General features: G+C 44.9%; 1 protein-coding gene across 1 annotated transcript in view; it reads left to right on the forward strand.

The window, feature by feature from the left end:
• Window positions 1-374: 374 nt before the first annotated feature.
• Window positions 375-22,901, forward strand: part of Mocos (molybdenum cofactor sulfurase) — a 53,272-nt gene continuing 30,745 nt past the window's right edge. The window contains exons 1-9 of the mRNA XM_046428452.2: window positions 375-538; window positions 673-1,078; window positions 7,728-7,817; window positions 10,506-10,572; window positions 11,686-12,327; window positions 14,207-14,283; window positions 16,180-16,379; window positions 20,983-21,099; window positions 22,446-22,895. Coding sequence (XP_046284408.1) covers window positions 937-1,078; window positions 7,728-7,817; window positions 10,506-10,572; window positions 11,686-12,327; window positions 14,207-14,283; window positions 16,180-16,379; window positions 20,983-21,099; window positions 22,446-22,895 — 1,785 coding nt within the window. The 5' untranslated portion in view covers window positions 375-538; window positions 673-936. The remainder of the gene's footprint in view (window positions 539-672; window positions 1,079-7,727; window positions 7,818-10,505; window positions 10,573-11,685; window positions 12,328-14,206; window positions 14,284-16,179; window positions 16,380-20,982; window positions 21,100-22,445; window positions 22,896-22,901) is intronic.

Here is a 22,901-nt window from a genome sequence, read left to right on the forward strand (position 1 = left end):
GACAGTTGGACCAGTGAGGCAGGCCTGCAGCATGACTGTAGGCACAGTACCTTCACACTTCCTTACCATTCGCCTCACTTGGATTCGAAGTCCTGGTCTCCTGATCTCTGGGTAGCCCACCACGTACTTGGGATCGCACAAGTACCCCACACTTCCGGGGCGTACCTGGCCCACGATTAGTGCACCTGACACCTTCAGACCCCCAGCCTCACACTTCCCGCTCCTGGTTTTCCGGCACCTCCCTGCTTGACAGACTAATGCCCCGGGACACTCTGCCGGGGCTCTCCGGGTGCGGCGCGAAGGCGGAGCAGAGGAGGCGCTCCCGTCCGGGTCGCACCCAAGCTTCCCGGTTCCAACCGTGCGCAGCCGCAGAGAGCTTTATTAACCAGCTTGTGGACTGCGTAGTGATTTTCCTATCTACCCTTTGCTTAGCCACATTCTCAGAAACGCGGAGCACACGTCCCACCGGGGAGCAACAACTGGAGAAATCCAAATCTCTTCGTAAACGCCCGCTGCACAGAGGCCGGCTCACACTACGGTGGGTGAAGATCCCCGGGGTCGCCGTGCGGAATAAAATCACGGTTTTCAGGATGGCCAGCAGGGAAAACCCTAGGTTGCTTTGTGCACCTGCATTTCCATGACAAACAGCTAAACAAGGATTTTGCATTCCAGGTGTCTGGGCAGCTCCGCGGGCTACACTGGGAATTCCTTCAAAGAGGCAGCAGAGCGGGCTCTCGCTCTCTCGGCTCCAGGTGTAAAAAAGGCGGACCGAAGTGAAACCCCTGAGTCAGCGCTTCCGGAGAGAGCGGGACAGTCCCTCGAGGCGCCGCCCCCGGGTCACGGACCGGTGCTGCCCCAGAGGCGCGGCCGGGGCGGAGTCACCGTGGATCGGTCTTATGTACCTCCCAGACCCTGCCGGCTTTGACAGCTTGGGCCATGGCTAGCGAAGCGACAGAACCCGGGGCCGAGCTGCTGGCTTTCACGCGGTTCCGCGACTCGAGCGCGGCGCGCCTCGCCTACGGATACGGCGCGCGCAGCCTGCTCGACATGCGGGAGAGCGAGTTCGGCCGCCTGGCAGGTGAGGGGGCCGTGCGGGGCACGCGGCTCCTGTAACCCACAGAAAAGGCGTCCAGCTCCAAGTGGTGGCGGCGCTGTCATTCAGGGCGCGTTTTGAATTGAAAAGAGTAGGAAGGATGTCTCCACGCGTCGGTTTCATGGAAGTGGCTCCCTCGTCTATCGCTCCAGTGGGACAGGACCAACCTAGATCCTTTCCACCTTTCCCCAGCCCTGGCGAACCCAGCTTAGGATTCTTCTTGCCCTCCCGTCCCCTGTATTCTAAAGGTCCAACTACACCACGGGTGTTGCAAAATGCAAGAGGTCCAGCGGCCTTGACTTCTCTGATGCACGCCCTGAGACAGGAGCGGTGCGTGGGCGGCCAGCCAGTGGAGTTGGGAGAGTGGCTCTGAGGGATCGCGAGGTGGGGACCCAGAGGCTGAGGTCGTGGGGCAGGGGTCTTCCAAAGCGGCACCCCAGACTGCGCTGGCAGGGGCCACGAGTAGCTTTTATTTCCCAAACCTCATTTTTCTCATTCCCGCAGTTAGAGCAATGCCTCCCAGGTCTTCCTAGCTCTAGCTCTCTGGGGGATTAGAAGAATTAGCGAACCCTGCAATTTGAATTTTCAAGAACAGGACAAGCCAGTAAATTGGACACGAAGATCGGGATCGTGGCGTGCTTTTGTGGAACCTGTTGATTGAATTGGAAATCAAGATCGAGCTGGCGATGACTGACCCCAGCCCCACTGCTGCGGGTTCGGGACTCACCCTTGTGCCAGGAACCTTAGGGGTGGGGGATTAGTCAAGCCTCAGAACCCTGTGCCCAAGGGTGGAAGCGGGCAGATGAAGTGGACAGGTCAGGGGCCAGGGCACCTTGGTTTATTTGTCTCATCGTGATAAACTGGTGACTGCTCCTGTTTGTGGCAGGATAGCAATGATTTGAGTCGTTTCCTTGTTTTCTTTTTCTTTTCCTTTCTTTCTTTCCTTCCTTCCTTCCTTCCTTCCTTCCTTCCTTCCTTCCTTCCTTCCTTCTTTCTTTCTTTCGCTGTTGTAGATGGACCACATGCCTTTATTTTATTTATTTTTATGTGGTGCTGAGGATTGAACCCAGCGCCTCGCACATGCAAAGCAAGTGCTCTGCCACTGAGCTACAGTCCCAGTCCTCCTTATGTTTTATAATGGTAACTCCCCCCCCCCTTTTGGTAGGCTTTGAGGATCCTGGCCTCCTCCTTGTGTTGTCCCCTCTATATTTAAGTAGAGAGAGTCAGGAGGGACAGGGTGGTCTTTGCCAGCCTCTCTACTCCCTGCCTATTCTTCCATGTCACACTGTCACCTGCTGGACATATCCTTCCTCCCTCTTTCTCTCTCCTTTTTATTACAGAAATTTCCTACCACACAGAAATAAAGTCTTATGCTAAGAATACCCACAGGTGCAGAGGGAGGGAGGCCCTCTATTCTTTTGAAGCAAATCCCAGTCTGTGTCATTCAGTCCATAATGCTTCCAGGACTACACCTCCTTAATCTCCTAAATCTCCTCTAAACTTGGATCCCTGAATTGGCTGACTTCTCCCAACACTATCCTGAAAAGTAGAGGTACTTCTGAGTTCCTCCTGGTTTCACTCTGATCCCTCAGAGATAACCCTCTTACCCACCCCCACCCCCAGAGACTTTTTAACATCAATTGTATTTGTGACCGTGTTGTGTGTGTCCTCTATTTACTTAGTGCAATTCCCAGTATTTCCTCTACATTTTGGTTGTCTGGGAGTCTCAGAACTGGTTCACTTTTTCCCCCTTATGGAAATAAATGAACTGGAGAGAGGGTAGGAAAGATCCAAGCATCCAACCAAACCAAACTAATATAACCTTCACCTTCTCTCCTTTCCTCTCCCTACTTGAAGGTTTTCTGTGGGTTTGAAAGTTTATCTGGCTAAGTGTGGGTCTGTATAATTAAATCCTGAACCTTTACAGCTGAAACGTTTTACCCAACCCGTTGGCTGGGAATTTCCTTGTCTTAGCGAAGGGAGCATATTGAATACATAGATTTAGTTCAAGTAGTTCTTGAAGACTTAGGGAGCTGATTGATAACAACTCACTGAATGAAACAGAGAATGGCAGAGGCATGGCTCGGAATAGACCTGGAATTCTTTTTCTTGGTTATGAGTCATTTGCCTGCTTCTAATGTCAGCTAAAACTGAGAGGTGTTTACTCTGTCCCAGGCACTGGGCTGGGTGTTGTCATATATCAACTCATTTAGTCCCATCTGCAGATGTAGGAACAGGGTCCCAGAGTGGTTAGTGGTGGAGCCAAAATTTAATCCAGATTGGTTCACTTGGGTTCTGCACTGTTAACCACTCTGCTGCTCTACCCACCCCCAAATCAGACCTTGGCTGATCTAACACCGTTGCTCCCCCCTACCCCAAATTAACTGTTGGACCAAAGGTCAGAGAAAGCTTTTTTAAAAATGGTTCTCCAGAAGACTCTCATCAAGGGGCATGGAGCTTCACAGGAGTTACCTGGGTCTCAACTGTGTATTGGGGCTTCATGTGTACACTGTTGGGCCTTGAAGCCTGGATGAACAAAAACATTTCTTTTAATTTTAAAGTTATGTTTCTGAAGCTTTAATAAAAGAGAACCTTATTTAAAAAATTTAGACTATGTAATACATTTTAATGGTATCAGATTCAAAAGGTGCCAAATGAAATTGAAGAATGGCCAAAGAACCTCTCCATAATTCTAGCTGCAGCCATCGTAACCACCCCAGAGTCAGTTGCTGTCAGTTGTGTCTTGTGTGCCTTTCTGGTGGTTGTCTATATTTGTATGTGTGTGCACTTTAAAGAAAATGTTTCTTAAGTGAGCCATAGCATTTCTCACTACCTGCCATAGTTTGCATTTATTTGTTTATGGTAATTCTCTGCCACTATCAGGCTAGCTTCTGTTTTGTTCATTGTTGTGTCTTCAGCTTATATACAGTGCCTGGTACAAAGTAAGTGCTTAATAAATATTTGTTGAATGTAAAAACACTCAATAGACTAGAAATAAAAGAAAATTTAATGAACTTGATAAAGGTCATCATGAAAACCTCCACAGATAACATCATACTTAATGGAAAAAGACTGAAAGCCTTCGTCCTGAGATATGGAACAAGACAAGATGTTTGTTCTTACCACTTTTATTCAACATTATACTAAAGGTTCTAGTTGGGGCAATTAGGCAAGAAAGTGGAATACAAGGCATCCAGATTAGAAAAGAAGAAATAAAAAATGTATCTATTTGCTGATAACATAATCTTGGATGTAGAAAATCCTAAGGAATGCACAAACCAAAGTAAGACAATTAAAAATCTAGTTCAGCAAGCTTGCAGGATATAAGATCAATGTGCAAAGATCAAGCCAATTTCTATACCCTAGCAATGGATATTATAAAAGTGAAACTAGGAAAATAATTCTTTATTCAACAAGAATAAAACATACAGGAAAAATTATCAAAATAAATAGAAGATAGGTGGGTTCCATATTACCTACCTTTAATCCCAGTGACTCGGGAGGCTAAGGCAGGAGGATTGCAAGTTAAAGGCTAGTCTCAGCAACTTAGTGAGATCCTGTCTCAAAATAAAACATAAAAAGGACTGAGGATGTAACTTAGTGATAAAGTGCCCCTGGGTCAATCCCCAGCACCAATAAAATAAGTAAATAAATAAGTGCAAGACATACAATGAAAACTGCAAAACATCATTGAAAGAAATTAAAGACCTAAATAAATAGTAAAAGAACCTGTATTTGTGGATTGAAAGACTTAATTTTGTTAAAATGGCAATAATCCCTACACTGATGTACAGATTCAATTCAAATCTTATAAGAATACCAGCTTCCCTTCCCTTTGCCCCCACTGGAGCAGCTTTGATAAATTTATTTAAGTTTGATTATCTAAGTACTTAAATGGAAAAATAATGTTAGTGCAAGAGGGAAAAAAAGTATTCATGAAACAGTGTGCTTTTTATGTTTTGTCTAACATAATATGACATTCTTATGAGATACATTAATACTCTATTTTTAAAATAAAGATTTTACCAAGTTTCACAGTTAACAAGAAAAGGATTTAATATTAAAATCCTTCTTTATCCAACACAGTATGTAGGCCAGATTTGCTCTACCTACTTCAGAATCATTCTAGCTAGCTGAGTTTTTGCAGAAATTGATAAACAGATCGTAAGATTCATATAGAAATGGAAGGACTCAGTAGAGCCAAAAAAATCTTGAAAACAAAGTTAGAAGATCCACACTTCCTGGTTTCAGAACTTACTGCAAAGTTATAGTAATCAAGACAGTGAGGTATTGGCATATGGATAGACATAGAGACCAACAGAACGGATGGCATACGGATAGACCAACAGAATAGAATAGAACTGTTGGTCGAGAAACACATGCCTCTGTGGCCAGTTGGTTTTCATCAGGGATGCTCAAACTGTTTAATGGGGGAAAGAATGTGGTCTCTTCAACAAATGATGTTGGGACAACTGGATATCCACATGCCCTCTCCCTCACACTTTATTCAAAAATTAGTTCAAAATCAATAAAGACCTAACTGTAAGAGCAAAACGTATAAAATTGTTAGAAGAAAGCACAAACATAGATCTTCAGGACATTGGATTAGGTAATGACTTATGATAACAAAAACTTAAGCAATAATAACAACAGAAAGAGACAATTGGATACTAAATTTATTTATTTAAACATTTATTTTTAGTTGTTATTGGACACAATACCTTTATTTTATTTATTTATTTTTGGGTGGATCGAATGTAGTGCATCACACATGCTAGGCAAGTGCTCTACTTGTGAGCCACAACCCCAATCCCTTGGATACTAAATTGAAAAACATGTGTGTTTCAATGGATACAGAGGATACTTCACTGAATGGACACAAAACATATGTCCATGTAAAAACTTGTGCATTAATATACATGGGAGCATTGTTTATAATAGACAAAGTGAGGACAATCCAAATGTTCCCATGCAGATGAATGGATGAACAAATTGTGGTATATTCATACAAAGGAATAATATTTAGCCATAAAAAGAGTGAGTTCTAATACAGGCCAAGATATGGATACATTTTGAAAACATAACACCAAATAAAAGAGGTCAGATACAAAAGACCTCATATTGAATGGTTCCATTTACGTGAAATGTTCAGAATAGGCAAATCTTTGGAAACAGAAGATTAGACTAGTGACTGCCGGGGTGAGGCTGGGGGGACTGGTATATGAATGATAATGGTTATGGGACTTCTTTTGGGGTGAATAAAAATGTTCTAAAATTAGTAGTGACAGTTGCGTAACAGTGTTAATACACCAAAAATCACTAATTTCACAGCTTGTGGATTATATATCAATAAAGTTGTTGTAAAATAAAAATTCACCCTACCTGACTAAAAAAAGATATTGCTAAGTGAACAAAGGAACAAATGGATCTATTTACTTTGTAGGCTGTGGAAAGTGCATCTCAGAGTTTGTTCCATAACAGTGCTTATAATGTACTAGGATATTCAATAATTGGGTTAGGTAATGACTTATGACAACAAAAACTTAAGCAACAATAATAACAAAAAGAGACAGCTGGATACTAAATTTATTTATTTAAACATTTATTTTTTAGTTGTAGTTGGACACAATACATTTATTTGATTTACTTGTTTTTGCGTGGTGCTGAGGATCGAACGTAGTGCCTCATGTAGGGTATTCAATAATTCTTTCTTTGAAGTACATGTTGATAGATGTTTGTCCTTATTCTTTTGCTATTACAGTAAATATTGCACTGAATACCCTCATATACAGTTCATTTCACAAAAGCTTGGGTCTTTATAAGATAAAATACCTAGAGGAGGAATTGCTCTTTCAAAGAGTATCTGCATTTTAAAGTGCTACTTATGCTGCCAAATGACTGATCCATTAAGCTGTACTGAAAAAAGAGAAAGAGAAATCGCTGGAAAATTTAATTGCTCAAATTGTTATGTACGTGTACAAATATGGCATCATGAATCCCACTAGTGTGTATGATTATAACGCATTAATAAGAATCATAAAAAAAGAGTTGTACCAATTTCTAGCCAGTAGGGTGCTGCCTAGCTTTTGCCCCCATAGTGAGACATACAACCTTTTGATCTCTGCCAAGCTAACAGATAAACCATGGTATTTTATGTTCATTAAATTTGAATTTCTTTCTACAGGAGAGAGACTGGAAGGTTTGTTTCTTTCTCTCAAATTCTCTGCAGTTCTCATAGCTATTCTGGGTTTGAGGGTGAACCCAGGCTCACCCATCAGGGGAGTGCACGGAACCTCCAGGACAGGGTCTGAGTCACAGCTGTATTCATCCCCAGGGTCTTTGGGCACCTCCACTCTGTGGGACACTGGTCCAGCTTCATAAGAAAGCTGGTTAGTCAGGAAGGCTCTCTGAGGGTCTTAAATGTCACTCAACATTAGAAGGGCATTTTCTGCCATTGTTCATGCCTACACTTGGATTAAGAAGCTCTTATCAAGAGGTGCAGGGACATCAGTGTCCTGGTGTTAAAACATTGACATGCATTGAAGGGGCACTGGTCAGACTCACACAAACCAGATGTAGATGACTGGAAGGTCTATGAGCAACAAATTGCGATATTTTTTTTCTTTCTTTTCAGGAACTGTCTACCTTGACCATGCAGGAGCCACCTTGTTCCCCCAGAGCCAGCTTACAAGCTTCACGAATGATCTCATGAAAAATATTTATGGTAAAGAAAAACACCCCCAAATTGACTTTAGCTAATTATATATGCAGATGATTAATCTATGTTTAATAATGTTGGATTAATAGATGGAGAACATGCTGTGCACACAAAGCTGACTAAGCCCTGTATCAGATGGGAAGTCAGACAAGCACCCAGGATGATTCTGTACCAAACACATGTTTGGGATGGAAGGTTCTCGATCAGGGATAAATAGGTTACATCCAGAAGAAGGGGTCTGTGTCTGGCAGGCACAGAAGTTCAAAGGTGCTGTGTTCGGTGTTGTGAGTGACTCTACAGTGTAGAGGGTGGAACAGCAGGAGGGACACACTTCATTCATTCATTCATTCCATACTTATTAAACCACCATGGTACATGGGCTTGGTGCTATAATGGGAGAAAAATAAACACAGACCCTTTCTCCATGGAGACTATCATCTAGTCCTGGTAGACAAGACTATAATTAAGTAATCTCCAAATAAATGTAATTAACAAGTGCGTGAAGGGCTTTGAAAAGGTGGCTGGCGCCATGGGAGTCTACATCTGCCGAGAGACAGTGGGGTTAGCAGTGTGTACGCCAAGGAAAGCTTTCTTGGGAGTGGAGTGGATGCTGAAGGATGAGCTGAATTTCACTTGGACAAGAGGAGGAGAAAGCCTGCAGGTAGTGGTAACAGCAAGAACCAAGATCTGGTAGGGGATTCAGGAAGCAGCCCAGGAACACAGAGGGTAGGAGGGTGGTAGAGGTCTGTGTAGAGAGGGAGGTGGGGGCAGGGCATTGGAGATGCTCTGAAGAGCTTGATGGTTCCTCTAAGAACAATGGGCAGTCACTGAGGGTATTAATCAGCAGCACAACATGATCAGAAGATAACCTTGGATGGAAAGGAAATTTGTAATACTAGCCACAGTAGCAGTTATAATATTTGTAATGATAATAGTGATAATACCCATCTAGGGCTCAGGTATTTCTCAAACGCTTACATGTGTTAACTTCTGTTCATCCTCACAATAACTAAAGAGCTATAGGTTCTGTTATTACCCTTGATTCATCTGTGAGCAATTAGGGGCCCAGAGAGGGTAAGTAACTAACCTGAGGCTACACAAGTCAGGAAGTATTGGAGCTGGGAGAGTTGAGTTCTGAATCCTGACATTTTAACTCTAGAACCCAACCCCACACTCCCACAGCTGTCTCAGTTCATGACAGTCCTGTTATGCTATGGTAAGGGCTTTGAATCATGGCTCTGAGCAGACAGCAGATCTTTAAATCTGGTGAAGCTTTCAGGGAAGGTGCCAGTGAGGAACTTTATCTTGATTTTAATCTATGATTTGCAAAGAGCCCCGCAGTGTTTCTGCTGTAATCTTTACAAGAGCTACAACTATGGGAAATATGTAACCCTACGAGATGGCTGCAGAGAGATTCAGGGTGTCCTGATGATGCAGGGCTAAAAACCAAGGTGAGTCTGATTGCTTCAGTAGCCATAAATCCAGTGTGACCCTTCAGTGTGGTCTAGGGGAAAAACAAACGAAACACAAACTAAGGCTGTGCACACTGTCCTGCACCTTCTGAGATGCTGGTCCCCAGCCCCTATATGTCAGGCCTTTCAGACATCTGGATTCATGTCTGAGAACCAAGTTTTGAGGGAGATTCCAATACTCTGGGACACACAAGGAGGATACAAAGAGGGGGGAAAAGACTAGAATCCATCAAAGAGAAGGGTGAATTTGGGAGAGCCTTAAGTTTTGGGAGTGGGAGGATGAGGGGACATGTGCTGGCCCTTTTATGTATCCAGGGTGGTGCACTTATGCAAGGACAGTGCCAGCAGCAGGGGTGGGAATGGCAGGGCACCAAATGGGGACTAATAAATGGTGTCATGGTGTGATTATGCTTGGAGGAGAGGGCAGGCTCCTGAGGTTGTGCCTCTGGCCACCTCTCGCGGAACCTGGCCAGCTACCTCTGAGCTGACTGCTAGCTCCCAAACCCTCTTCCTGGGTCCCAACTTATTTTACAAGTAAGAGAAGGGTTTTGTTTTATTTGTTTAAATGGCTTTATTGAGTTATATTTTACATAACCCAAACTTCATCTATACAAGTCAACGATTTTCAGCATTTTGATTGAGTGATTGCAACCATTGCGCATCAGCTGGAACATTTTCTTCCCACCCCACCCTGAGATTCTCCACACCCATTGACAGTTAATCTTTGTTGCCACTCCTAGCCCAGGCAACCCATAATCTACCACTTTCAGTATCTCTATACAGTTGCTTTGCTAGATCTTTCATGTGGTCTATGGAATCATGGTCCATGGAATCATGCAACAAGTGGGCTCTCGTATCTGGAACCTTTCACTTAGCATGCTTTTGAAGTTCATTCACGACATAGTAATTTGTTCCTTTTTATTGCGAAAGAATTGTCCTTTGTGGGGAGGTACTGTATTTTGTCTGTCTGTTCACTAGTTAATGGACATTTATGTTATTTCCAGAATTTGGCCTTAATAGAGCTGCTATGAACGTCCATGTGCAAGTCTGTGTGTGAACATAAGTTTTTATTTCTTTTGGGTAGATTCCTAGGAGTGGAATTTCTGGGTCATATGGGTCTTTTATGCTTCGACCTTTAAGAAGTAGAGGGTCAGGGTTTTGAAGGGACATAAAAGGAGAGATCATGGTAGTAACTCTAAGGCTTTGTCTTTGTAACCTGCAGGTAATCCTCACAGCCAGAATACCATCAGCAAGCTCACCCATGACACTGTGGAGCACGTGCGCTACAGGTGAGCAACAGGGACACCAGCCTGAGCTGACCACCTTGGTGGACACACTTCCTTCCTAGCACCTGCCTTAATCCCGAAAAAGCTCTGAATGGGTTTCAGGAAGATCACACTTAGCTAAGAAGCGATGCACTCATGACAACATAGTCCGGGGTCAGAGGACAGGAAAGCAAGAATGCATTAAATGTAGAATGGGGCTGACGAAACACAGGTATGTGGCTTTGAGGTCACATAGCTGTTTGATGTGCCTCTGAGCATGTGTCAGAGTGCCAAGGAGTGAACCAGGTTCTGAGGTCTTGTTCTCAGAAAGAAGAAAAGCACTGCTCCACTTTTCATGTTTTATTAGGCATCTGTTTTATTCCTATGGTACCCCCCCATAGGAATAGTATTTGCATATTAAACAGCTCATTGTACTAGTATTTGCATATTATACAGCGCATTGTACTTTTCCACATAATTGGTTTCTGGAAAATAATTTCCAGGTGGTCCCTAAAGTTACTTGGATTGACACAATTTCTTGTTATTTCAAATTTGAAACTAATACAGTTTTTGCAATCGGGTTGTCAGTATTAAAAGCTATGTGAAATAAGCTGATGACTTAAAACTTGTCACAGAACTAGGGAAGAAGTGTCAAGTAGAAGGGCTTTTCAACCAACATTTAGGTCATTGTTGATTTTTGTCATTCAGGTTGAAGATGGGATTTGTGATTGTGGATTTGAGCCTGATCTCTCCCATGGCTTTCTCAGCCTCCCACCCTAATTTCACAATGTGGCTAAGCCTATCGGGATTTTTCTCTAGCTTTTCAAGTAGAGATGTCCTTTCAGCAGAAAGAAAACAACATAGTCAGGTCTGGTGGTATGCCCCTGTAATCCTAGCAGCTCGGGAGCCTGAGGCAAGAGGATCAGGAGTTCAAAGCCAGCCTCAGCAACTTAGCGAGGCCTTGCCTCTAAATAAAACACATATACACAGACACACACAGAGAGGGGTGGGGAATGTGACTCAGTGGTTGAGTGTCCCTGGATTCAATCCCCCAGTGCCAAAAAAGAAAGAAAACAACCTTCAACCATTCAGCGCTGGAGCTGAGACCAAGGCTCTGCATGATGCTCTTTCTTGCAGGATCCTGGCCCACTTCCACACCACGCCAGAGGAGTACAGCGTGATCTTTACTGCTGGGAGCACAGCTGCTCTCAAACTGGTGGCCGAGGCCTTTCCATGGGTGTCTCAGAGCCCAGACAGCAGCGGAAGTCAGTTCTGTTACCTCACCGACAGTCACACCTCCGTAGTAGGAATAAGGAATGTGGTCATGGCTATGAATGCCACATCCACCGCGGTCAGTCCAGAGGATATGTGGTCAGCCAAGGAACAGGGTGCTGTGGCCTGTGATCCAAACTGCCAGCTTCTGCATCTCTTTTGTTACCCAGCTCAGAGTAACTATTCAGGAACCAGATACCCGCTGTCCTGGATAGGAGAGGTCAAGTCGGGGCGGATGAGCCCCGTGAGCGTGCCTGGGAAGTGGTTTGTGCTGCTGGATGCAGCCTCCTATGTGACCACCTCGCCTTTGGACCTGTCGGCTCATCAGGCCGACTTTGTCCCCATCTCCTTCTATAAGATCTTTGGATTCCCCACTGGCCTGGGTGCTCTGCTGGTCAATAATCGTGTGGCTCCTCTCCTGAGGAAGAACTACTTTGGAGGAGGGACTGCCGCTGCCTACCTTGCAGGAGAGGACTTTTACATCCCAAGGCAGTCGGTGACTGAAAGGTAACTTTGCCATGGGGGTGGCTGGTGGAGTCTCCAAGGCAGGTCTGGCACATGCAGCCTTGGGATTGTTCAAGCCACGGGGTCAGGGGAGTTAGACATTGTTGGCAGGGATAGGCTGGTGGCAAGGCTCAGATCTGGGAGGCAGAGGTCACTGGAGTGTGCCACAGGCTTCATGGTGACCTCTGCCCCTGTGTGTAGGCTTCTTCATAGTACTAACCATAGTACTAACCTTTCATAGAGGTGAACAGGCCCACAGGGAAGTAAAGAGGTCATGGGCCAGATTGTGATTCCGTAGCACCCACAAACGGTGGCAGCAAATTGCAACAATGATCTTGACAGAAAACACCCTAAGGAACAAGAGTGCACCCAGTCAACAGCAGCTTGGGTCAGATCTGGTTAGCAGAAAAATGAACTGAGCCAGAGGTCCCCAGGCCTGCACTGCAGGGGTTGGAGCCTCCGTGAGCCCCCACAGTGAGTCACCGAGAGAGTTTGAGGGCTGGCTGTCACTGACCCTCAGTGGGCAAGGCCTTGCCTAGCTTTGTTGGCTTGTGCTTCTTCCTCAAGCGTTAGGGCAGGAGGTATGGGTCATGGCCAGGATTCTCCCAGATGGTGATGGCGAGGTACTGATAGGCCAAATGTGTAAGAGGTGAAAATGTCCCCTGACCCAAGGTTCTGCTGGTCTAGCAGCAGGGGACACCATGGAGTTGGGATAGGGAACTAATCACCCTGCTAGTTGAGGTTGCCACTAGATGCTAACTAAACCTTCTGTCTGCTGGGCATGGTGGCTCACGCCTGTAAGTCAGTGGCTTGGGAGGATGAGATAGGAGGATCTCAAGTTGAAAGCCATCCTCAGCAACTTAGTAAGGTCCTAAGTGAGACCTTGTCTCTAAATAAAATATAAAAAAGGGCTGGGAATGTAGCTCAGTAGTTGAGCATCCCGGGTTCAGTCCCCCATACAAAACACAATTAAGACAAACAAACAAATACCAAAATTGAGTTCTTTCCCTTGCTCCTGACTTCACTTGGTCTCTGATTAAATGAGCTTCCTCAGATAGGACTTACCTTGAGACCTGGATTAATGTAGCCACCAGCCCTTCTGCTTATGCATCTTCATGGCACTTACCACCCCCTGCCATGTTCTGTGTGTATTTGCTGGGTTTTATTCCTTGTTTCATAGAATGTGAGGCTGGAATGGCAGGGATCTCACCTACATTGTTCACTGCTGTATCCTTAGCAGCTAGAACAGGGCCTGATACACAGTAGGAGACTATAAAGATTCAATGAAAATTCTAATGAAATTAATAATTATGAAATTCAAACATAACAAATAATTTGGTTACCAAGAAATTATGTATATACTGTATAAATAAAAGCTTTGCAATTTTTAACCCAAACCCGTGGTTCATATGCTTTGGAACCATAGGCTCCTAAAGAATCTCTCAGCTGCTTCGCTGATCATTCTGAATTGGCATCTTGTCAGTGGTGCCCTCTTGTGGTCAGATGGCATTATTTCAAGATATTTCAAGGGCAGTTATTTCAAATTCAAAGTCAAGTCCAAATTCTTCTTGGGGGCAGCAAAGCATCTTTTGTCTCCTTAGCATCTCAAGATGGTGAATATCTTTTAGGTACTTTTATCACAACTGCCAGCCTGCCCTAGGAAGTTTGAAGTAGTTGGAGAAAGCTGAAGAGCCAATCAGGGCTAGAGACAGCTTGGCTCTTGGTGAGCAAAGCCCCTATTCAGATGGGAAAAGTAGTGTCAAAGGCAAGCTATTAATAGATATCACTCTGGCTAAAGTCAAACCCTGGCTACATACCTCACAATTCACATGGAGTCTGTTGGCCACAGCTTGATCTTCTTCCCCTCACCCCATGGTTATAGGTTTGAAGATGGCACCATTTCATTCCTTGACATCATAGCACTAAAACATGGATTTGATGCCCTGGAGCGCCTCACAGGTCAGTGGACATTTTATCTGTATGGAATTGCTTGTGGTCTTGAGGGATTCCTGGCACGGGTGTGGTTCCTGCAAAGGAGACAATATCAATGGAAGTAAGTAATACATAGTAGCTGGACATTGAATGCAGTTAAATATGACTCTAAATATCTTCAAAACAACTTCTGAAAGAAAGGGAATGAGAAGGGTTTTGGGGGGTTGTTTTACTTTGCCAGCTAAAAGAACATTTTAGCAGGTGGGAGACATTTCAAATCAGAAGATTAATAGCTGCACAGAAATGGAGGTACTGTCCTCATTCTCTGAACTGGAAATGGTTATAGATCCTGAGGTTTCATTCAGCTGTTGTCCTGCTGGATCCTCTCCACAGCCCCCCCCCGCCCCCCCAGGAGCTGATGACAAGGCTGTCTCATCCACAGAAGAGTGGAGGGTCAGAGAGGTTAAACATCTTCCCAGGCTGGGGAGCTGGGAACTGGGAGGATAGGATTTAAACGCAGGTCTTACATAACTCCAAACCCCTATCACTGTCTCTGTCACCAGCTTTTGTACAATGTGCATCTTCTTTCCTGATAAGTACTCAGGGGTGTGGACAGGTGGGGCTGCTCCCCAGAGGCTGATACACAGACAGATGCCTTTTCCCATCTCACAGGGATGACACAAAGGTCCACGCCCGGAAGAAGACTTATCTAGTCAGCATGGCTCACTCATGGTGCTGTGCTCCTGGCCACTCCTTGAGAGGCCGAGTATCCAGAATTGGACGTGCTGCCTGTACCGTCCATTCAGAGTGGGACTGTGACTTAGCAGTTAGGCAGCCCTTCCTCCCTCTGTCCTGTCATACTACTAGGACTCTCCAGGTCCTCAGCCTCAGCCCAACCCTGGGGCAGATGGGATTCATGGAAGGGAGGGCTGCCCTGATGGAGGTGTAAGGAGTAAGTGGGCCTCATCCAGGACCAAGGGAGGAGCTGGTAAAGATGGGCATAGAAAAACCACTTTCCAAGGAAAGGTATCAACAGGACACTGAAATCACAGGTGGCAGGGGTGCCTTTAAAGTCAAAAGTTTGATAATATCAGTCCCTAATATGGCAAACTTTGCTTTTTTATTTTCCTACTCAATTGCTTTTTCAAACAATGGTGGTGAAATATACATAAAATAAAAATTTCCATTTAGACCATTTTAAGCATGTAACTCAGCAGTTTTAAGGACCTTCACATTGCTGTGCATTAATTGCCACTACCCACATCCAGAATCTTTTCACTACCCCAGACTGAAACTACCCCTGAATCAATAGCTGCTCATCCCTTTCTCTTCCCAGCCCCTGGTGACCCCTGATGGCCTTTCTGTCTTGCCTTGTAGATATTTTATGTGAAAGGAATAACACAATATTTTTCCTTTTGTGTCTAGCTTATTCCACTTAGCATGTTTTCAAGGTCTGTTCGTGTTGAAGCATGTTCTCTTCATTGCTTTGCATAATTAAAATGATTTAAACATTAGCAGGCACAAACAACAAAAAATGATATTTAAAGAAAACATACATTTCCCCAATCTGCTACCAAAGAGTATAAATTATCTACATGTTCAAGTTCCATTAAGTATGCATATATATGTATACATGTGTGTATATGTACATGTACATACATATTTAAAATACATATATATTTAAATAAGAGGTACAACAGAATTCCTATGGAAAAATTCTACAGAAACAGCAATGTCAAACTAATTTTTAGTCCCAAAGACCTAAACCTTTGTTATAAAGGCAATATCCTACCATACTTACAAGTACTTAAAATTATTACTATGAGGACCAGGTTGATCAGTTGTAAGGATCTTGTTTTCTTAAAAATGAGAGGGCCTTTCACGTAGAATTCCTGACACTCGGCATTTCACCTTTGTTTTGAGGTGGCATGGAGAACATCAGGCAGCACACCTTCACGTTGGCTCAGTACACCTATACAGCCCTGTCCTCTCTCCACTACCCCAATGGAGCCCCTGTGGTGCGGATTTACAGAGACTCGGATTTCAGCAGCCCTGACGTTCAGGGTCCCGTCATCAATTTTAATGTACTGGATGACAATGGGAACGTCATTGGTTACTCCCAGGTGAGTTTTCTTTTCATCCTGCTGACCCTCTTCCAACAGAATTGCTCTTCCTGGAACTTGGGAGCCTTTCTGAGCCCTGGAATTTGCAGTCAAAGCCTCTGTGTCCCGGAAACATGGTGACAAAATTCAGGTGCTGTTGCAAGAGCCACCTGGCTCTCATTCAGAGGCTTCTTAATGCTCACTTACACTCAGAACAAGCTTGGCTATGTATTTTTTCAGCCCTCTTTACTCAGGCATGGTTGAAAGTTTCAAATTGGAAAGAGAGAGGCTGATTCTTCTGATAGCACTGGCAATGGCAGGGTACAGGTGACAGCTTGGCAGCAAGGGAAGACACCCTAAAGTAATCTAGACAGAAAAGTACTAGGGACAAAATACCCCAGCTGAGGTATTTCATGCACAGACTGATTGGTACTCCATGATACATGAGATTCAACAGCATTTATTGGTGTGTTATTTGAAATTCAGAGTTTTTTTTATGAGACATAAAAATGATTCACTTTTTTTTTTTTAAACTCACAAAAGCCCTTATTTCTGCCTATTTTTTGCATATGATGAGTTCAAAGGTTTGGTGAGTTGGCTAAAGATTTTCTGCCTACTCTGCATGTATTTTCTCATTAAAAAAATGGAAACTGTGCTTAGCAGGTTGGGAAGTATTTGAGTTGGGGTCCATTTGATCATAAGTTTAGAAGAAAGTATTTATCTTCCCCTGAAAGCCACAATCCCTATGCACCTTTGATAAATTTCAAATATCCCAAACAAAATCCATTTCCTAGCCAACCAGTGTGGTGCATGCCTGTATTCCCAGCTATTCAAGAGGCTGAGGCAGGAGAATCCCTTGAACCTAGGAGGTTGGGATCTGCCTAGCCAACATAAGGAGGCCCTGTCTCAGAAACAAAAACATAAAAGTCCATTTCCAAAGGAACCTCTGCCCCTGCTCTTCTAAAGAGCCACAAACTTTATAAAGAACACAAAGGGAACTATTCTTCTGGGGGATGCTGCTCCCCATTAACATTTAGAGAAGACACTCTACAACCCCAGGTGTCTCTTGAGTAATTTGACAGTGCAAACTCCCCACTCCCATGGCCCTCAGCTCTCTCACCTGCCACAAAACCAGCCCAGCACCACCGTGAAGCATGTAATTTTAAATGTTTTGCCTGTGTATGTTGGGGTAGAATATGCATCAAGAAAATGCATATTCTTAAATATGTTATTCTAGGTAATTGGTAAAATAAATTTTACTCTTGAATTTAAAGTAAATTTGTATTTCCTGAGGGACTGAGAGAGGGCAATGGGTGACCATGATGTGTCCCATGGCAGGTGTCGCTGGAGGAGAAGACTCAAAGAGGAGGAGTCACCAGACTGAGTGAACAGAGGGGTGCTCACTCCCTGAGGTTAGGCACAGGGCCAGTCTTTTCCTTTGAGCATTGATAAGGGAAAGCACCCCGTGAACTTCACAACTGGGGTGTAGCCACCTGCAGTGGTTCAGGAAACTCCAGTTATGGTTACCCTGGGCTAAGGAAGCTTCACAGTATGGGAATTCCACAGGGATTTTGATAGCCTTCAGAAAGATCTGATGGCATCATGGTTGGGTTTGGTTATCTCTTTTTCTGGGGCTAAGTGAAAGAATTTAACCTTCTATGTGAAGTCTTTGAGCTCTTGTTTTCAATTTCCGGGTCTCCTAATTTTGTTCTCCCCACTGGTGGGGGTCCTTACTGTGTATGGTGACGAAGACATGGGATCAGATTCTGACCACTTCTTGCTAGCTCTGTGATCTTGGGTAAATTGTCTTAAGCTTTCTAAGACTCTAAGAAACGAGGATGACAATATGCCTTGCTCATATTGTGGTTATGAGGGTGAAATGAGATGTAATATATACACATCACTTACTACAGGATCTGGGATAAAGTAAGGGCTCAGTGAACATTGAACACCAAGCCTCCTGGCTGGGATGCTTCTGTGCATTGCACTTGGGCTTATTCCCACCCCTCCCTATGCTCATCCTGCCTCTGTGATCAGCCTCCTACACCTGGCTGGGCCTGGGTGAAATTCCCTAGGGATGAAGGCAGGAGGAGACTGACTCATAAGTGGGAAATTGGGACAGAGTGTAAGCATGGTTGCAGTAATGTCTTCCCTCCACATCCTTCTGCCAGGTGACCTTGACACTCCTTCCATGGAAGGCTGGGGCCAATATTTCTTCCCTTGTATCTAAGCCAGTTTGTGAATCACTTGTAACTAATAGAATATGACACAGGGGACCCTGTGTGGCTTTTAAGGCTAGGTCAGAAAAGGTGATGGCATGTTTTGTTGCCTGGAACACTCAGTTATGGAGCTCTGAGTTACCATGTAAGCTGCCATCTTGTCCCCTGAGGTTGCCATGCTGGAGGGAGGTAAACCAAATGGAGAGGCCACGCCCAGCCACTATGGTTGTCCACCCTAAATTGTGATCCCTTCCAGCATTGTAATCAGACACCCAAATGAGTAAATAAATGGGTCTTCAGATCATGTCAAGCCTTAGACTTTGAGTCGTTCCAGTTAGGACTTGAGATATGGAACAGAGAGAAGCCTCCTCTGTGAGCAATCTGAATTCCTGACCCACTGTCACTATGAGCACAATACAGTGGTTTTTGTCTCATTCTACCAAGTTTGAGTGGCTTGTTTTACAGCAATGCTAACCAGAACAGTGAATATGGGAGAGGAGGGATGGCCACTGGGGGCTTCTATTGTCCTTTCTGATACAGCTGGTCTGGGAGAGGGGCGGGGCTTCCCTAGATGGTGTTCTGTGAATGGAGACTGGACACTGAAGAAGGAGCTGGCTGGACCCAGAAGTTCTGCCAAGTCTCACCTCACAGTGCAGAGACCTCCAGGACGTCACTAGTAGTCAAGGGTGAAGGGACAGAGTTGTTCTCCAAGGACCTTCAGGTTCAATCCAGAAAATGAGATGGCTTCTTCTCACTCTGACAGACCAGGGGAGATGGCAGAGCGAACACGTCATGAGCTTGACAAGGGACTATGGGAGGCACGGTTGCTCAGCCAAGAGCCAGTCTGACTGTGGTGACTGGTGGTCTGCAGGGGACACTATGTTCCTTGTGGCTGCCTCTGGACACTTGGTATGTGACGTTCAAAGGCTTACCCATGTGGGTAAGATGTCTTTGTTTCCTTGAATGTAGTTAGATGACTCTCTCCCTGAATTCAGCCTGACCTACCTGGGCTGAGGACCCACACAGGGTGCCCCAAGGGAGTAGAGTCCTTGACTCACAGCCAAAGAGTCGGCACAAACATTCCTGTGGGCTCAAGTGAATGTGAACCACCTTCCAGAGTCTTTAGAGATCAGAAGAGACTTGGGAACTTCTGAGTTCCCAGCTCAGACTGAGCGACTATTCCGGTTGAACCCAAAGTTTGAGAAACATGAAAAGGATATGCATATGACACAATGATTTCCAGATTGATTGAGAGCCCAGGTGGTGCTACTGGGAATGGCACCTTGCTGGGGCTGGCTCTGTGATCAGACCCTGTGGCAGCTGATGCCAAGGAGCTGCCCAGTGGCGCCAAAGTGTTATTCTTGTGAACTTTGCTGGAAACATCTGGGCTCATGGAATTTCGCCTGAATTTGATATTTTCACTTTTCTCAAGCATATTTCTGTAATTTGACTGGCTGAACCTTTGTTTCCAAACATTTATCAAATCTTTAATAAACCTGTCATAGAACATGCCATTTTAGAGCAAACTTCCAGTCTCAGACTATTACTGAATCCAGGTCCAGGGGCTCATCCCACTGAAAAATCAATGTCTGAGAGAGAAGTGTTGGGGGGAAAGAAAGGTTTTATTCAGTAGCCAAAAATGGAGAAGAGGGAGTTTTACTCATAAATCAGCATCTCAGCACCAAGGGATTGAGGGTTCTGGGTATAGAATAGGAGCCATGAAGAGGGAGGAATACTCATGTCTTTTCTGGGGATAGATGGAGAGCTTCCAGGAACCTGAGGGCTACCTCTTCACTACCTTCATAGTCTGGTGTTTCAGGTCATGGCACCTAATAGGTGTCTTTAGCTATAAGAGGGGAGAGACCAGGCAGGTCTGGGTCAAGTTATAACCCTCTGTTGTATTTTGGGACAAGACATTTCTGAAATGTTCAACAATGTTCTATGTGCAGAACTACATAGAATCTGACCTAAAAATGAAGGCCCTAAAGGAGACAGATACAATCTGAAGACAGAGAGGTCAAGTCTTTTCATTTCATTCCAGTCACTTCTCAGACACATGTAGGCCCAAGTAAGAGTCAGTGTTTTCAACAAAAGTAGCCATCAGGTCCCTGAAGAGTGATGCAGGCAACTGTTGGTCATCATAACCCACATGTCAGAGGAGGAGCCACAGCATAGCTGGTGGGAGACTCATAAGTATTGCCCTTGCCCAGTCATGTGACCTCAAAAATCAGTGATTTTTAAATCAACTAACAAAGCTAGAGGGTTTATTTAGTTTTTTTCCTTAGTAACAAGATCATTGTTTTATTATTGGGAAAGGCCCTAAATGCTGACCTGAAACTCTCCCAGGCAATTAGAGTACCACTGGACATCTGTAACACCTGCTGTGTGTCATGTTTAATCCACAGGTAGACAAAATGGCCAGCCTGTACAACATCCACCTGCGAACTGGCTGCTTCTGCAACACTGGGGCCTGCCAGAGGCACCTGGGGATAAGCAATGAGAAGGTCAAGAAGCATCTTCAGGTCAGTGCCATGGCCCAAGTGCTGTGACTCAGATCACCGAGAGGGGGTGGGGAGGGGTCAGCTGCACTTTGACTGGTCATGTGTCTGGTGGGGCTAGTTCTTTGGCTTGATTTCTTGTGGCCTATTCTGAGGCTATACAAAAGAAAAGGAGGTGAATGAGTAGAAACTACTTCAAGATATTATCTTGATGGCAGTAGTTTCTGATTCACTTTTTACTTTGAGGGCAGAAATTTAAAGGCAGAGAGAGCTGTTAAGGAGGCATGTGCAAGGACACACCCTTAACTAGTTCAGCGTTCCTTGGGGACAGTCCCCTAGCTAGAGTGAGCCTCTCTACAAATCGTGAACTCTTCTCTGGCTCTGGGGATTCTTTGTTTCTCAGAATCCCTGCCTTCCCTTCTCTCCTGGGCCAAGGTTTTGCACTTCAGGGTGCAGTCTGTTTTGAACCATTTCATAAGAGTAGAATCGTTTGAGTGGCAAAGAGCCCTTATTTATTTTGGAGGTTTCTAATTTTGAGTTTCTTTTGATTGCTGCTGAATTTGTTTGTACTAGATTCCAACTAACCACAAACTGGATTTTATTTAAAAGGAGTGATGGGGAAGAGATGGAGAGAAAGAGGGTGGGGTGGGGAGAGAGGGAGAGAGAGGCTTAGAATAAATGCAGTTGTAGATGCAACATTTGATTGTGTGGAACGGCATGGTCCCATCTCTTTGGCTGACTGGACTGGAATTAGCACTTGGGAGGTGTAGCCTTATATGCTACATTGACCGGTGATCAGTACCAGGCAGCTGGGCTAAGAGATGGACATCTTTCTGCTTCTTTCCTCCCTTCTAGAGGGGACACTTAGGTTGACTTGGGCCTAAGTCATTTAGGGACAGCATCTCTCTTTCGTTCATGTCAAGGGGCATCTCTCAGGGATGTAGGCTTCTCTTTGGTTCTCATAGGGACTGAGGGGCTGGCCAGCAGGTATTTCTTTTGCTTCAGCCTTGGTTTTACAGGGAAGCCAACCCTCAGGGCTTGTGAAACTCTGGTCTGTTCTTTGACCCCTCTGTGGCCAGCACTGTGCCAGCTCTGGGTTCAACACTTTACAAGAAGTATTTCTGCTAAGCTCTTTCACGGCCTTTGAGAGATTGGTATTGGTTCACAGCTAAACAAAATGGGGTCCAGGAAGCTGGCCCCTGAGCATTCAGAGCTGAACCCCGTGTCTCATACATGCAGCGCATGTTGGTGTAGTAGGTCTGTTTTCCTGGGTTAATTTTAAAATTGACAAAATTTGTTTTACAAAACTGTTTCTGATTGATCCAGAAGGCGTGAGTCCCTCTGGCTGATTTACCTCCCTTGTACTCCAGGCTGGTCATGTCTGTGGAGACGACGTCGACCTCATAGATGGGCAGCCTACAGGATCTGTGAGGGTTTCATTTGGATACATGTCTACACTTGAGGACGCCCAGGCCTTTCTCAGGTTCATCATAGCTACCCGCCTGCGCTCACCAAGTGATCAGCTTCCTGCTGGTCCCAGGAAAGCTGGAGTCCCATCAGCAGAGGGCAAAGCCCAGGACATGCCTGCTGTCACAGACAGACATGTCCTGCCTCAGAATGACATCGGCACAGGCTCTGGGGTTTGCCCTGACTCTCATCCAGGTTCCAATGCCATGTGTTTGCATCCACCACAAAGTGAGGCCACCAGAAACCAGCAGCTGTCTTTGGAAAAAGCTGCAGGTGCCCTGCATGGGGACCATGGGCCACGCGTTGTCACCAACCTTTACCTCTACCCCATCAAGTCCTGTGCTGCCTTTGAGGTAAGA

Source organism: Marmota monax, unplaced genomic scaffold (assembly GCF_021218885.2).
Source record: "Marmota monax isolate L192 unplaced genomic scaffold, Marmota_monax_Labrador192_F-V1.1 WCK01_AAM20220418_F8-fsc00031, whole genome shotgun sequence".
NCBI classification, from domain to species: Eukaryota; Metazoa; Chordata; class Mammalia; order Rodentia; family Sciuridae; genus Marmota; species Marmota monax.